The 13,378-nt window shown below is 53.3% G+C and overlaps 1 protein-coding gene across 3 annotated transcripts in view; it reads right to left on the reverse strand.

Annotated features, from left to right (window-relative positions):
• The window catches only part of Hmcn2 (hemicentin 2), a 152,571-nt gene that overhangs the window by 92,340 nt on the left and 46,853 nt on the right, over nt 1-13,378 (reverse strand). For all 3 annotated transcript variants that reach the window (XM_028884655.1, XM_037204583.1, XM_037204584.1), the window contains exons 16-22: nt 12,402-12,590; nt 11,581-11,676; nt 11,192-11,319; nt 8,031-8,175; nt 3,894-4,006; nt 3,636-3,792; nt 1,882-2,047 (exon numbers count right to left, since the gene is read on the reverse strand). In XM_028884655.1, the coding sequence (XP_028740488.1) occupies nt 1,882-2,047; nt 3,636-3,792; nt 3,894-4,006; nt 8,031-8,175; nt 11,192-11,319; nt 11,581-11,676; nt 12,402-12,590 (994 nt within the window). The remainder of the gene's footprint in view (nt 1-1,881; nt 2,048-3,635; nt 3,793-3,893; nt 4,007-8,030; nt 8,176-11,191; nt 11,320-11,580; nt 11,677-12,401; nt 12,591-13,378) is intronic.

Here is a 13,378-nt window from a genome sequence, read left to right on the forward strand (position 1 = left end):
CTCATTTAAAACAACTTTTCAAGTCATTTATTTGTGTGTGTGTGTGTGTGTGTGTGTGTGTGTGTGTGTGTGTGTATACACGTGCATGTGCATTTTGTATGTACACATTATGGTGCATGTACAGAGGTCAGAGAGAGCTGGTTCCCTGCTTCCACCACGTGGGTCCCAGGGATTAAACTCACGAATGAGACCTGGCAGAAGCTCCTTTACTCACTGAGCCATCTCCTTGGACCCAGGACGGCAACTTTTTAGATTTATTTTATTACTTTCAATCGTGTGTGTGCACATGTGTGTGTCCCTGTGTGTCTGTGTGAGGTGGTGTGCACTCAAGTGCAGTGCCCAAAGAGGCCAGAAGCAGGCATTGAACCCCTGGAGCTGGAGTTACAGGAGCTTGTGAGCTGCTGCCTAATGTGGGTGCCGGGAACTGAACTTGGGTCCTCTGGAAGAGCAATACGTGCTCTAAACTGCTCTGCCATCTTTCCAGCCCCGGGTAGCAACTGTTTCCGAGCTGCTGGTGCCGCCTCCGTGCCTCTATGACCAGCGGCAGGAAGGAAGCAGAAAGCAAACGGCTCTCGCCATCTTCGACACTCAGGCACCCCACGCCCTCACACAGGAGAGCAGGAGCTACAGAAAGTCCACTTTACAGATGTCACGGACAGCTGAGAGCAGCCGGGGGCCACCTGTGCTCCCCAGTCAGCACAGGACCAGGAGCGTCTACAGTTTCTCCTGAGCGCTGAGCGCTCCTTCTTACCCCAATCCTGGGCACACTGACTGCCCCTGGAGATAAACGCCCAGAATATCCCCAATCCAGAGAGAAGCAGTGGGAATCTTCCAGAAGGATGCCAATAAAAGCAAAGGAAGAGAAACGGACTCTATGATCGCTATTGCTCAAAAGGCCTGAGAAATTTACGGCTCCCTGTTGATCCATTAGCGCATCAGGGTGGAGGAGTGAACAGGAATGTGCTTCCCACTTCAGTAACACGCCATAAACAAACAGGCCACAGCCACCACCCCGCAAGGAGCCAACACTAGCCTTTCTCCCGGAGATGTAGGCTCTCCCTGCCCCCTCTCCCGCCATGCCGCTACCCCGTCATCTCATGACATGGCGTGCTCGAGGACACTGTAGAGCCCACCCAGGGCCAGCTCTCTGGGCTCCAAGTGTATTCAGGCACACACGGCTGCGAGCTTTGGAAGGACTCGGCAAGCAGATGTTCTGAGGGACACGTGGGGGTGGTGGGGGTGGGGGCCGGCTGCTGGAGACCTTCTCAGTCTGAACTGTCTCAAAGACTTTGCCAGGACTGATGTCACAGCCTGAGCTCTGCTGCCTCTCCCCCGCCCGGGTCAAGGGCTCCAGGACTTTGAGGCACACTTGCTCACTGGAAGTAGCCCCCCACAGTCCCCCCTGAGGCAGCATCCTGTGGCTCCAACAGTCCCTTGCAAAGTTCCCAGTGAGAAGAAGCAGAGCAAGCTACCAGAGTCGCTACAAGTCTACAGAGTGGCTGTGGAGGCAACTCATGTCTTCATCAGGATGTATCTCCCACCTTAGTTCTGGATTTTTCTTGCTCCGGTGACCCTGAGAGTATCATCCCACCCCAGGGACCCTCAGCATCTTGGTGTAGCTCAGAAAGCAAAGGTCACTGGGAAAAAGAGCAGCAAGGTGACCCACAGAACCTGGTACACACAAGCTCAAGCCTGCAGCTCAGGATGTGGGATGTGCAAGGATGTGTGCTAGGTCACGAGCCATATTCGCAGAAGCCCTTGAGGCTTCCCTGAGTGTCCTTAAAGTCACATGCACCTGCTTGGGTCACAACCACTTCGAGACCAGTCTCCCTCCAAACCAAGCTCCGCCCCTCCCTGGCCCCGTATGCTAAGGCTGGGTACCTGTTGGTGACAGGCAGCAGAGGGTGAGCATCCTTGGTCCAGGTGACCAGTGGGGTTGGTGAGCCTTGGGCCTCACAGTCCAGGGTCACCTCTTCACCAGCCTTGACTGTGACTCTCAGGGGCCCCTCCATAGCTTGGGACTCATTCATCTTGATCCTGGGCTTGGCTGTTTGGAGAAGTCAACACAGCAGGGAACAGAAGCAAGGGGGTAACAGAGGGCGACGTTACCTTGACCTTCGGGAGGTCCAGAGGGCAAGTGAGGCCAAGGCTCACTAACATTGGAAGCACAGGTTTGTCACCTCCTTGGCTGCCAATCACTGCTCTGCCACCTCCCCATTGGCCCACCTTTTCCTTCCCAGGGCGTGAGCCACAAAATGATGAATGAACCCTCTCTGGCTGCTCACCAGAGGGGGAGTTAGGATATCTATGCACGTCATTTCTCTATTAGGCCAAAGACCCTTGATGCTTGAAGAGACCACCTGAGCACCCACCCCCCACCCCCACATCTTGCCCAGCACACACACACTAAAGGAATTTGGTAGGAAACAAGTCACATGGTGGAGGCATCTGAGCATGGCTTCCCATGGGTGTGACATCATGTTCCGACAGTAAACCCCCTTGTTATTTTTTCTGAGGCAGAGTCCCATGGACTTATGACTGACAGAGCCAAAGATGACCTTAAACTCCTGATCCTCCTGCCTCTACCTCCTGAAGACGGGGATTATAGATGTAATGCACTATCACACCCAGTTTTTTGCTTTTAAGACAGGGTCTCCCTATGTAGTGAGTTCCCTGTCCTGGAACTCACTACGTAGACCAGGCTGGCTTCAAACTCACAGAGATCACCTACCTCTGCCTCCCAAGTTCTGCGACTAAAAGGTGTGTTTTCCTACACCTGGCAGTTTTTTTTAATGCGGTGCTGGGGATGGAACCCAGGACCTCGAGCATGTTAGGCAAGCATTCTACCAAGTGAGCTACACCACAAATCCCCATGCTTTTTTTTTTTAAACATAAAATATTAGATTTAGGACTGAAGAGATAGCTCGGAGGTTAAGAGCACTGGCTGTTTGCTCTTCTAGAGGTCCCGAGTTCAATTCCCAGCAACCACATAGCGGCTTACAACCATCTATAATGAAATCTGGTACCCTCTTCTGGCATGTAGGCATGCATGCAGACAGAAACACTATATACATAATTAATTAATTAGTTAATTAAATAATTAAAAACACTAGATCTAAAAGTATATCACAAAACCCGGTCAGCTTGTGCATCGTCTCTCTGTTCCAGACTCAGTCCCTGAAGACCCAGGTTTGAGGGAATGGCCGGGAAAGAGCCCCACTCCTGCCCTGGCGGCATTTAGAGTCTGCAGGAAACACGAGGGCCCAGCCTGCCAGTGTGCAACTGATTACTTAACCCCAGGAGCGATGGATGCTACTAAGGGGATGTCCCAGCCAGAGTTTACAACAAGGTGGTTTGCTCCAGCTTGGGGTCTGACACATGAGAGAAGTTGGTTGGTCCAAAAGGAAGAAGTTCATTAGCAGGAACCTCACGGGAGGCCCTGAGGCAGGTCAGAGCATCAGAAGAAAAGAGGGAGTCAGAGGGTCTGGGGGCAGAGAGAGACAGATGAGGTGGCCACCAGAATGGGGTCCTGTGTCTTTTGAGGGCTTGATACTGTGATCCAGAGGGCCACAGAAGGCTAAGTCCCTGTGGATTCCCACTGATCCGCTCTCACACCAGGACCCTTTACTACTCACTGTTGACAGACAGCCACATCTCCTGGCTGGAGAAGCCCACGCTGTTGGTGGCTGTGCACACATAGGCGCCTGCATCCTGGGGAGATGGCTGGACAATGACCAGGGTACCATCCCTGCTCACATTGTAGTGGTCCCGGGTACTCAGGATGTTGCTTTCCTAGGACAGAACCATGGTGACAACGTCAGAGCTCACACTCTGTCCCAGGACACACCAAGTTGACATCTCTGGCTTCCCTCAAGGTTACAGGCTCTGCCTACCTTGGTCCAGGTGATGGTGGGGGTGGGAACGCCCGAGGCCATGCAGGGGAGGGAGGCTGGTACTCCTTCCTTGGTGACATGGTGGGTGGCAGTCGGATGGATCCTAGGTGGCACTTTTACAAACAGACCAATTTTAAAAATATTTTAAATCAGTGTTCCTAATGGCCAAGGCTCAGAAGCAACCCAAGCTTCCACCAGCAATGACTGAATAAGCAAAATGGGATATGTGCACATAGTGGACTAGTACTCAGCCTTCAAAAGGAAGAGGGCTGGTTCTAACTCCGACATTTTAGAAAAGTCAGAACTAGATCTGAAAACCCTTGGTGGTCACTGGGTGTTAGGGGGTAGGGGTGCAGAGCGCAGAGGGTTTTCAAGACAGGGGAACCTCAAGTTGAGACCACCACGGTGGGAACAAGTGATAGATTTGTATAAATCCATGGACCTCCTGTGTAGCCGCGGACTTGGCTGGTGATGACAGGCCCTTGTCAGCTGTTGGTATGGGTCACTCTTGAGCAGTGAAGGGGGTGCTGATAATAAGAGAGGCTACAGGTGACGGGGAAGGAATACTGGCGGTATTTTTGTGTATCTGTTCAATTTTTCTATGAAATCCATTAAAAAGAACCAACCAAACGAAACAACAAACAACCTAGTCTGTCCAGGCTTGGTGGGCGAGGTTTGTAGCCCCAGCTGCCTTGGAGGGGCTGAGGCAGGAGGACCCAAGTCCCAGGCCTGCCTGGGCAACATGGTGAGACCCCATCTCAAAATCCAATTAAAACAAGAAGCTAGGGATGTAGTTTGGTGGCAAAGTGCTTGTCAGACAGGCACACGCCGTGGGGTTCCACCCTTACCACTAGAAAGACAGGAAGAAGGGGGAAGGGAGAGGGGGAGAAGGAGAAAAAAGAAAGGGACTGGGAAGATGTTCAGTCCATAAAGGGCCTGCTGCAAAGGCCTGAGGACCTGAGCTCAGTCCCCAGCACCCACATAAAAGGTGGGTTCCATGATGTGCATGGGCAGAGCTAGGAGGGTCCCTGGAACTCTCTGAGTGGCTGGTCTATCCTAAAACATAAGGTGGGGAGAGTCAGAGAAGACAGCCAGAGCTAACCTCTGACTTCTAAGTGTACACACACTCAAAGTACACACACAAGTGTGCATGCATAGTCCACACAATGAAAAAAGAAGAGAAAGCTCTAAACCAGGCGTGGTGGCGCACGCCTTTAATCTCAGCACCTGGGAGGCAGAAGCAGGTGGGTCTCTGTGAGTTCGAGGCCAGCCTGGTCTACAGAGTGAGATCCAGGACAGCCAAGGCTACACAGAGAAACCCTGTCTCAAAGAAAGAAGTGTTGTGGAGACAGAGACAGAAAATTTTAGAACTGGGTAATGTCTGTGAATGTACTTTATACCATTGGATTCAACGCTAGAAAACCCTGGGAATGACCACCCTTTGGTTGATCTGATATCTAAGAGAAATTCAACAGGAGAAAATTGGCTGACAATCTGTGGCCACATGGCTGACAGTCATGAATCCATCCCAGACACAGGCTGCCTGTGCTGGGAACAGCTGTGCGGTCTCTCTGCTCAGGACTTTGTGTAAACCACTTAATCTCTCAGTCCCCATATTCCTGGATGTGCCAGGAAAAGCTTAACTGACTCTGACTCCCTGCTCATGGCTTTGGGGACCGACTGATGAGAAACAGCAGAAAACAACATTCACAGGACAGAACGAACTTAGAAACAGGTGCCAAAGGCATCCTGGGAGCTTTCTGGATCCGTGAAGAGGTCGGGAGCGAAGCCAGAAGCCAAGAGCCCTGGAGGTTCGGGGAGTATGTCCAGGGAAGAAAACGACTTTCCTGTGTCCCAGCAGATGAGTGGTATGTGTGGAATAGACACAACAAGCCGAGAGACCAGGCTAGACCACACCAGTGTCACAGATACAGCCTATAGGCACTGTGTGTGTGTGTGTGTGTGTGTGTGTGTGTGTGTGTGTGTGTGTGAAGTGGAAACACATGAACCTAATGTGTTTCCTAGCTGAGGCCAGCCATGGGCTCCAGTTCCAGCTTCAGCAGGATTTTCGTCTGCAGCATCTCTGACTGCAGAGGCAGGAGCCTGAGTCTTGCCCACCCCAAAGCCTGATGGGTTTGGCTCTCCTCTCTCACCTGAGGAAGCCTGCTTCTTCCTGCTTACCCCTCCACAGTTTCACACAGGAAGGGCCATGGAAAGAGAATATCCTAGGCAAATGACGTATGCACCCAATTTACCTCCCTGTCTTAGAGATGGTGGCACTTGGTTGGGTGAGCTGAGGACCCCAACATCCCAAGTAGAAGGATAGCTGGGTAAAATAAGCTTGTGGCTCTAAAATGTGCGTTGACTGGTCATGTCCATGTTGTACAGGGCTGTGTGTCCACGGGTGAGGTGAGGTCATGGGAAGGCATCACAGTGCATCCAATAGGGGTCTTCAGGCTTTGCACTGGTTCCCCTGAAGCCATGAGAGAGACCTACCCATGACATATTGTCACAGGAACATGTGACAACAGTAGATAGGACCACAGGTTTGTTTATTTTAGTGGATTTGTGGGTCTGGGGAGATGGCTTGGTCATTAAACGCCTCCTGAGGTAGGATCTCAGGCCCTACATAAAAGCTGGGCACAGCCAGTCACACCTATAACTCAGCATGGGATAGGAGGTGGTGATGGGGATGGTGGTGGAGGAGGTAGAGCCTAGAGATCGCTGGCTAGTCTAGGCAATCAGTGAGCTCTGGGATCAGTTAGAGGCCCTATCTCAATGTGATGGGTGGGCTGTGAGACAGTGCCATGCGTAGAGGGGCCTGCCACCATGCCTGAGGGCCTGAATTGTATTCCTGGTACCCGCACGGTAGAATGACAGGACCTGTTCCCTCCAGTTGTCTTCTGACCCCCACATGCATGCTGTGGTGCAAGCACACACATGAATAAATAAACAAATGCGGTAGTGATATGAAGAGGAGGAAAGTCATGCACCTGATGTCAGCTCTGGCCTCCATGCACATGAGCACACAGGTGCACATTTGTGAGCACACAGTGCACACACATACACTATACACTCAAAAATAAATGCATGGATTTTCAAGAAAATGACTGGTAGGGAGATAGATTCAAAGATAATTTATATCCAACACGTATAAAGAACATATGAAGAGGCAGGAGTGGTTGGTCCACTTTTAATCCTTGCACTTGGGAGGCAGGGATGGGTGGATGTCTTTGAGTTTTAAGTTAGCCTGGTCTATATAGCAAGTTCCAGGCTAGCCTGGGCTACATAGAGAGACCCAGTCTTAAGCAAACAAAAATAACAATAATAAACCACATAAAGAATGTTTAGGTGTTATGTATAATGAATACATATTCTCTAATAGTATATGCATAAATTACTTCTAAATATATATTATCTACATGCAGTCAGTTCTGTGTTCCTACACAGGTTCAACCAACCTCAGGTGGAAAATACTCAGAGAAATACTTCAACTGAAAAGCATATTTTTCCCTTTGTAAAAAAAAAGTACAATGATCATTTGCAATGTCTCCATTCTACTAGGCATTAGAAGTCTATAAGCATCTAGAGTCTATAGGGAATGTGTGCAGTTTCTATACAAATCCTACCAAGGGTTTCATGTAGCCCAGGCTGGCCTCTAACTTACTATGTAGCTGAGTGTGACTTTGAGCCCCTGACCTTCCTGCCTCTGTCTTCCAAGAGCTAGGATTACAGGTGTGCACCACCACACCAGCTTTATGTGGTGCTAGGGATGGAACCCAGGGCCTTGGGCACACCAGATGAGCACTCTACCAACTGAGATACATGCCTAGCTCAGATACCATTCATTCTAATGCAGGACTTGAGCGCGTCCAGATTTGTAATAAGCACAGGGTATTTGGAAACCATTTCACCATGGATACCGAGGGATAGCTGCAGACAGGGAACACACATGAAGTATGAAAAGATGTAACTGGAATTTTATCCACTGACAGCACAGGAGTACATCAACCCTAATCTCCCTTCAATGAAGACATGTTATTTTTCACAAATTTTCCAAACAAAAGTGTTCAAGATCGAGTTACCTCAAGTGCCTTCCCTCAGCCCATTGCCACCATCTTGGGATCCAGGACTCACCCTGGACCACCAGCTCCACATCTCGGTGCTGAGAGCCTGCTGCGTTGGTGGCCACACAGCTGTATCTCCCAGCATCCTCTTGCAGGGCCCGGTCAAGGTGGAGGCTGCCATCAGCACGGACAGCATGCCGGCCGCCTGGAGGGAGCTGATGAGAGGCAGGAGCTTGGATGGAGGGGTCTGCACTTAGGTGGGAGGGAGCCACCCCCAGGAGCTTCTCTGCTCCCCCGGCCTGTGGGGTACACCGGACCAAGAGGCCAGGGACCAGAGCTGGTAGAAGAGCCTACTGGGGTGAAAGTGTGGCTTCCTGGCCATCTCTTCTCTGAGACACACCATCTCCTGAGATCAGCAGGGGAAGGTGGGCCCCACCCTTGTGGTCCCACCCCTCCCTCAGCCAGCTGGCCAGGTAGGTAGGTGGGCCAGGGCCACCCGTCTAACCCAAAGCTGTCCTGTGAGAGTTAGTAAGAAGAATGTGGAGTTGAGGCAGAGATCTCAGGCTGTGGGGCAGTGGCAGCCTTTCCATGCCACCGAGGCCCCAGAGAGAAGACAAGCAGAGACTGCAGCCATGCGGATATGCAGAGAGCTTGGACTGCTCCGGGACTTCCCTCTGGGGACCCACCACAGCAGAGTGGGTGGGAAAGTGCTGGGGGGGGGCAGGCCTGGCAGTCCAGGAGATGTTCACCTGCTAAATCCTGCTGAGAAGTTCTGGATCTTTCCAGCACGCCCGGCCCCTTCGGGCTGCCCCAGTCACCATCACAGACCCCAACTGTACGTTCTATGCCCCCAATTGAGCCCCTAGCCTGTCTAGGTCACCAGCTGAGTGAGCCCAAAGGGATCCCTCCTTAGATGGCAATTGAGCAGGGGGTTCCTCACAGTGCTCCCCACCCTGAGTGCACAAGGTCCCACCTCATCCCATACACCTGGCAGACTGCCCTGGAGGCTTCAGTGTTCGAAACCACCCTGCAACTCCACAGCCACAGTTAACTGCACAGGCTGCAGAGGAGGTAGTGGGTGGGGCTGAAGATTGCCTAGGTCGGCCATATACCTCTAGGTGTGCCACATGGATGCACAGAGCTGCACCCGCTTAGAGCCCAGCAGGGGAAGGAGAGGGAAGGGAGGGAGGGGGGGGAGGGAGGGAGGGAGAGAGGAAGGGAGGCAGGCAGAGGCAGGCAGAGGTAGGCACAGGCAGGCACAGGCAGGCACAGGCAGGCAGGCACAGGCAGGCACAGGCAGGCAGAGGCAGGCACAGGCAGGCACAGGCAGGCACAGGCAGGCGCAGGCAGGCGCAGGCAGGCCATGCCAGTGTTCCCTGTACAGGGCTGTCAGGGCAGGGAGGTCAGCACGATGCATTTTGGTCTCAAGTTAGCAGAGGAGTATTTAATGCCACTCTGCAGCCTGGCTCACAAACTTGCCTGCACACTGAAACTTTTAGGGAGTGGCATGATCGCTAGCTATCCTCAGAGGTTCTGATTTCATTGGTAAAGTTGATAAACAGCAAACTCCCCAAAAGACTCTGAAGTACATCTGTACTAGAGGGACACCATCTCAAATTGGGCAGCATAGACATGGAGGGGTGATGCTCGACCTGGGACTTGAAATGGGACTGGCAAACTTTCTGAGTCAGGCGTCAGAGGTGGACTACTTTAGGCTATGAGAGCTCTCTCTCAGCTGCCCAATTTAATGCTAAAATAGACTAATTGTGAGGGGCAGTGTTTCAATAAAACTTTATTTAGAACAAAAACAGACCTTGGACCACATATGGCCCCCAGGCTCATACCTCTGAAGTTTTGAAATGTGGGCCACAGGGTTCAAACCTAGCTTGGCTACCCATTAGCTATTTGATTTTAAGCATGTGGCTTAACTTCTCTAAGCCTCAGTTTCTTTATCTGTAAAATGGGGAAATGACAGATCTTTCTCCCCAGCAAGAGTGTGATGTGGGTAGAAGATGAGAGTCATAGGCAGGAGGGACTTTCATGTCACATGCTCCGCCATTAGCCCAGCACAGAGAAGCGAAGGATAAGCAAGGGTGACTGGAAAGGCATTTGGATGGCAGGAACAGCATGGTGTAGCACACAGATACATGATCATCTAGCCTGATGGGAACAAAATCAGATAGGAGATAGTTCAAATGGGATGGGGGATGGGGAGGCGGGGCAAAGGCACGGGGGGCAGGGGGACAGTGTAGACAGCCTGTGCCGTGAACTGACGAAATGGCCCCAGATGTTCTGCTATGAGCTAAACCGCACAGGACACAGGTCTTTCCTGGAAACATCACAGCAGATCCTCCCTCCTCAGACCCACCCCATCCTCCCTCCTCAGACCCACCCCATCCTCTCTCCTCAGACCCACCCCATCCTCCCTCCTCAGACCCACCCCATCCTCTCTCCTCAGACCCACCCCAGGATACTCTCCCCTCAGACCCACCCCAGGATCCTCTCTCCTCAGACCCACCCATCCTCTCCCCTCAGATCCACCCCATCCTCCCCCCTCAGACCCACCCCAGGTCCTCCCTCCTCAGACCCACCCCATCCTCCCTCCTCAGACCCACCCCATCCTCTCTCCTCAGACCCACCCCATCCTCCCTCCCCAGACCCACCCCATCCTCTCCCTCAGACCCACCCCAGGATCCTCTCTCCTCAGACCCACCCCATCCTCCCTCCTCAGATCCACCCCATCCTCCCTCCTCAGACCCACCCATCCTCTCCCTCAGACCCACCCCATCCTCCCTCCTCAGACCCACCCCATCCTCTCTCCTCAGACCCACCCCATCCTCCCTCCTCAGATCCACCCCAGGTCCTCTCTCCTCACACCCACCCCATCCTCCCTCCTCAGACCCACCCCATCCTCTCTCCTCAGACCCACCCCAGGATCCTCTCTCCTCAGACCCACCCCATCCTCCCTCCTCAGACCTACCCCATCCTCTCCCCTCAGACCCACCCCATCCTCTCCCCTCAGACCCTCTCACTGGGCAGCAAGTAGGGAGATGGCAGGACATTAGAAGGCCACAGATGACAGCCAAGCAGGACAGGTGATGGACAGGACAGAGTGGGAGGAGGGAAGGGACATTCCAAAATGGGGTAGCTGAGAGGCCAAGGCTGAGGTGAGGCTGTGACAGTCCCCTCTCTGTCCACTGCCCACAGTCCCCAGGGAAGCCCAGCACTCACTGGCCGGCCAGCCTTGAGCCAGCGCCTCTCAGGGAGGGGCCTCCCTGCCAGGATGACGCAGGTCAGGGACACTGGCTGTCCCTCCAGGACACGAAGGATGGAGGCACTGCTGGCGATCTGTGGGGGCGCTGTGGGAAGAGGAAACTTCAGTCACACGGCCTGGGGACACAGACCCACCCTTGCTTCTTCCCTCCAAAGCCCATGACTGCGTCTGGACTAGAGAGCCCAGAAGGTCAGCTGTCCCCTAGGACATGGCGCAAGAAGCAGGGGTACAATTGCGCAGATACATTGGTCCAATGCGGTAGCTACAAGGAGCCCTCCTGGGTACCCACAGCCTGGCTGGAGTACCTGCCTCCCGCTTCCCACAGCTTCCAGATTCACCCACAGACCATGTCCAGTGACCAGCAGCCGGGCCTCAGCCTGGGCCTTCCCGAACACATTGCGAGCTTCACACACATACAGGGCTTGGTCTTCGGGGGCTGTTCCTGAGGAGAGGAATGAGGCTGCTGTTGGGAACCCACAGACTAACACTGAAGGTACACAGCCAGGCCCTGCACACATGCCAGGAAGGACAGGGCATTGGAGGACAGGGGCGGGTGCTACCGGGTCTCAGCTTGCTCATCTGTGGGATGGGGACAGGGATGGGTATGTGGCTGAGCTGCTCATGTGTGCTACACACACAACAGTGAGGAACAGCTGGTCGGTACTGAAGAGGCCTTTAGTATCGTCAGGATGGTGACCCAGCTCATAATGGAATTCAGAGCCACCAGCCGGTATGAGCCGGCATCAACCTGCCCACGGCCTGTTGAATGAGAATGGCCCTCAGAGCCCCATATGCTTCCCCAGTTGGTGGAACTGTTTAGGAAGGATTAGGAGGTGTCGCCTTGTTGGAGGAGGTGTCACTGGGGGCAGGCTTTGTGGTTTCAGAAGACTTGCACCGTTCCCAGTGTGCCTCTTTCCGTTTCCTGTGTGTGGATCAAGATGTGAACTCTCAGCTGCTCCTCCAGCACCTGCCTGCCTGTCTGTGGCCATGCTCTCTGCTGTGATGGTGACAGACTCTCATCCCTCTGGAACTATAAGCCCCCCAAGAAACCTTTCGGTCATGATGTTATATCACAGCAACGGAAAAGAAGGAATAGAGCTAGTGTTGGGATCAGGGTACCGCCTCCTCAACCCTGCCTCCCAGCCCAGCCCAGCCCCTTTCTCTTACTTTCAAAGACCAAGACTCCTGAATCCCGTTGCCCAGTTCTGCTACCCCTCCCAGGCTCCAGGGCCTGGCCATCTCCACGCCGCCAAGTGACGATGGGGGGTGGGCGGCCTGAGGCCCGGCAGGTGAGGAAGACACTCTTGCCCAGCTCCACAGTGACATCCTGGGGGGGATCCGTCAGCCTGGGTGCATCTGTGGGAAATGATTGGTTAGTGAGGAGCCCTGATGAGCTGGGACCCGAACTGTCTGTTTCCCTGTTTTATCTCTAAGAGCACCTTCCAGGCTCATCCCACAAACTTAAAGGCACTCCTGTTCACAGTGCCATGGCCAACCTGAGGCTAGTTCGGTCCACCTCTGGAGAGTTCCAGAAATGAAGCAAAGTGAGCCAGTTTTGGAGGGGTGGTGGCCGCAGATGCATCTCACACCCTGCCAAGGGAGCCTTGGGGTGAGTGGGGGGCCTTGCTGTATGGTAGCCAAGCGGGGGGAACATTGCATTCCCAGCTGCAGCACCTCCTTAGGCGCCTACCACCTGCAATGAGCTGTATGACCACGGGATCCTGTATGGCTGAAGATGATGGAGATACAGCCAGTAAGGGTCAAGGTTCACACAGGGGCTGAGTGCGTAAGTCCCGCTGCCTCCCAGACTCCCCCATCTGCCTCATCCTCCTGAACCCTTGGAGGATGGAGAGGGTCTGTTTGCCTGTGACACGCTGAACCTGAAGCTGATGTCCACCATGGCCATGGCCCTGCCTGTTTCAAGCCCCACCCCCCAAGCCCCACCCTCAGGCCTTCTTTGCTCTCTATATCGCCCTGTACCAGGAACTGCTGGGAACAAGCATGTGAAACATCCCAAATTAAAACATTCCTGATGCATATGACCTTGTATTTGATGGTCGATAGTGGAGTGCCGGCTGGTGAGCATGTATTTAAAAGGCCCACAGGTCCACACAAGGACGTGGCTGTCATACAAGCCACCATAA

This window comes from Peromyscus leucopus, chromosome 4, assembly GCF_004664715.2.
Source record: "Peromyscus leucopus breed LL Stock chromosome 4, UCI_PerLeu_2.1, whole genome shotgun sequence".
NCBI classification, from domain to species: domain Eukaryota; kingdom Metazoa; phylum Chordata; class Mammalia; order Rodentia; family Cricetidae; genus Peromyscus; species Peromyscus leucopus.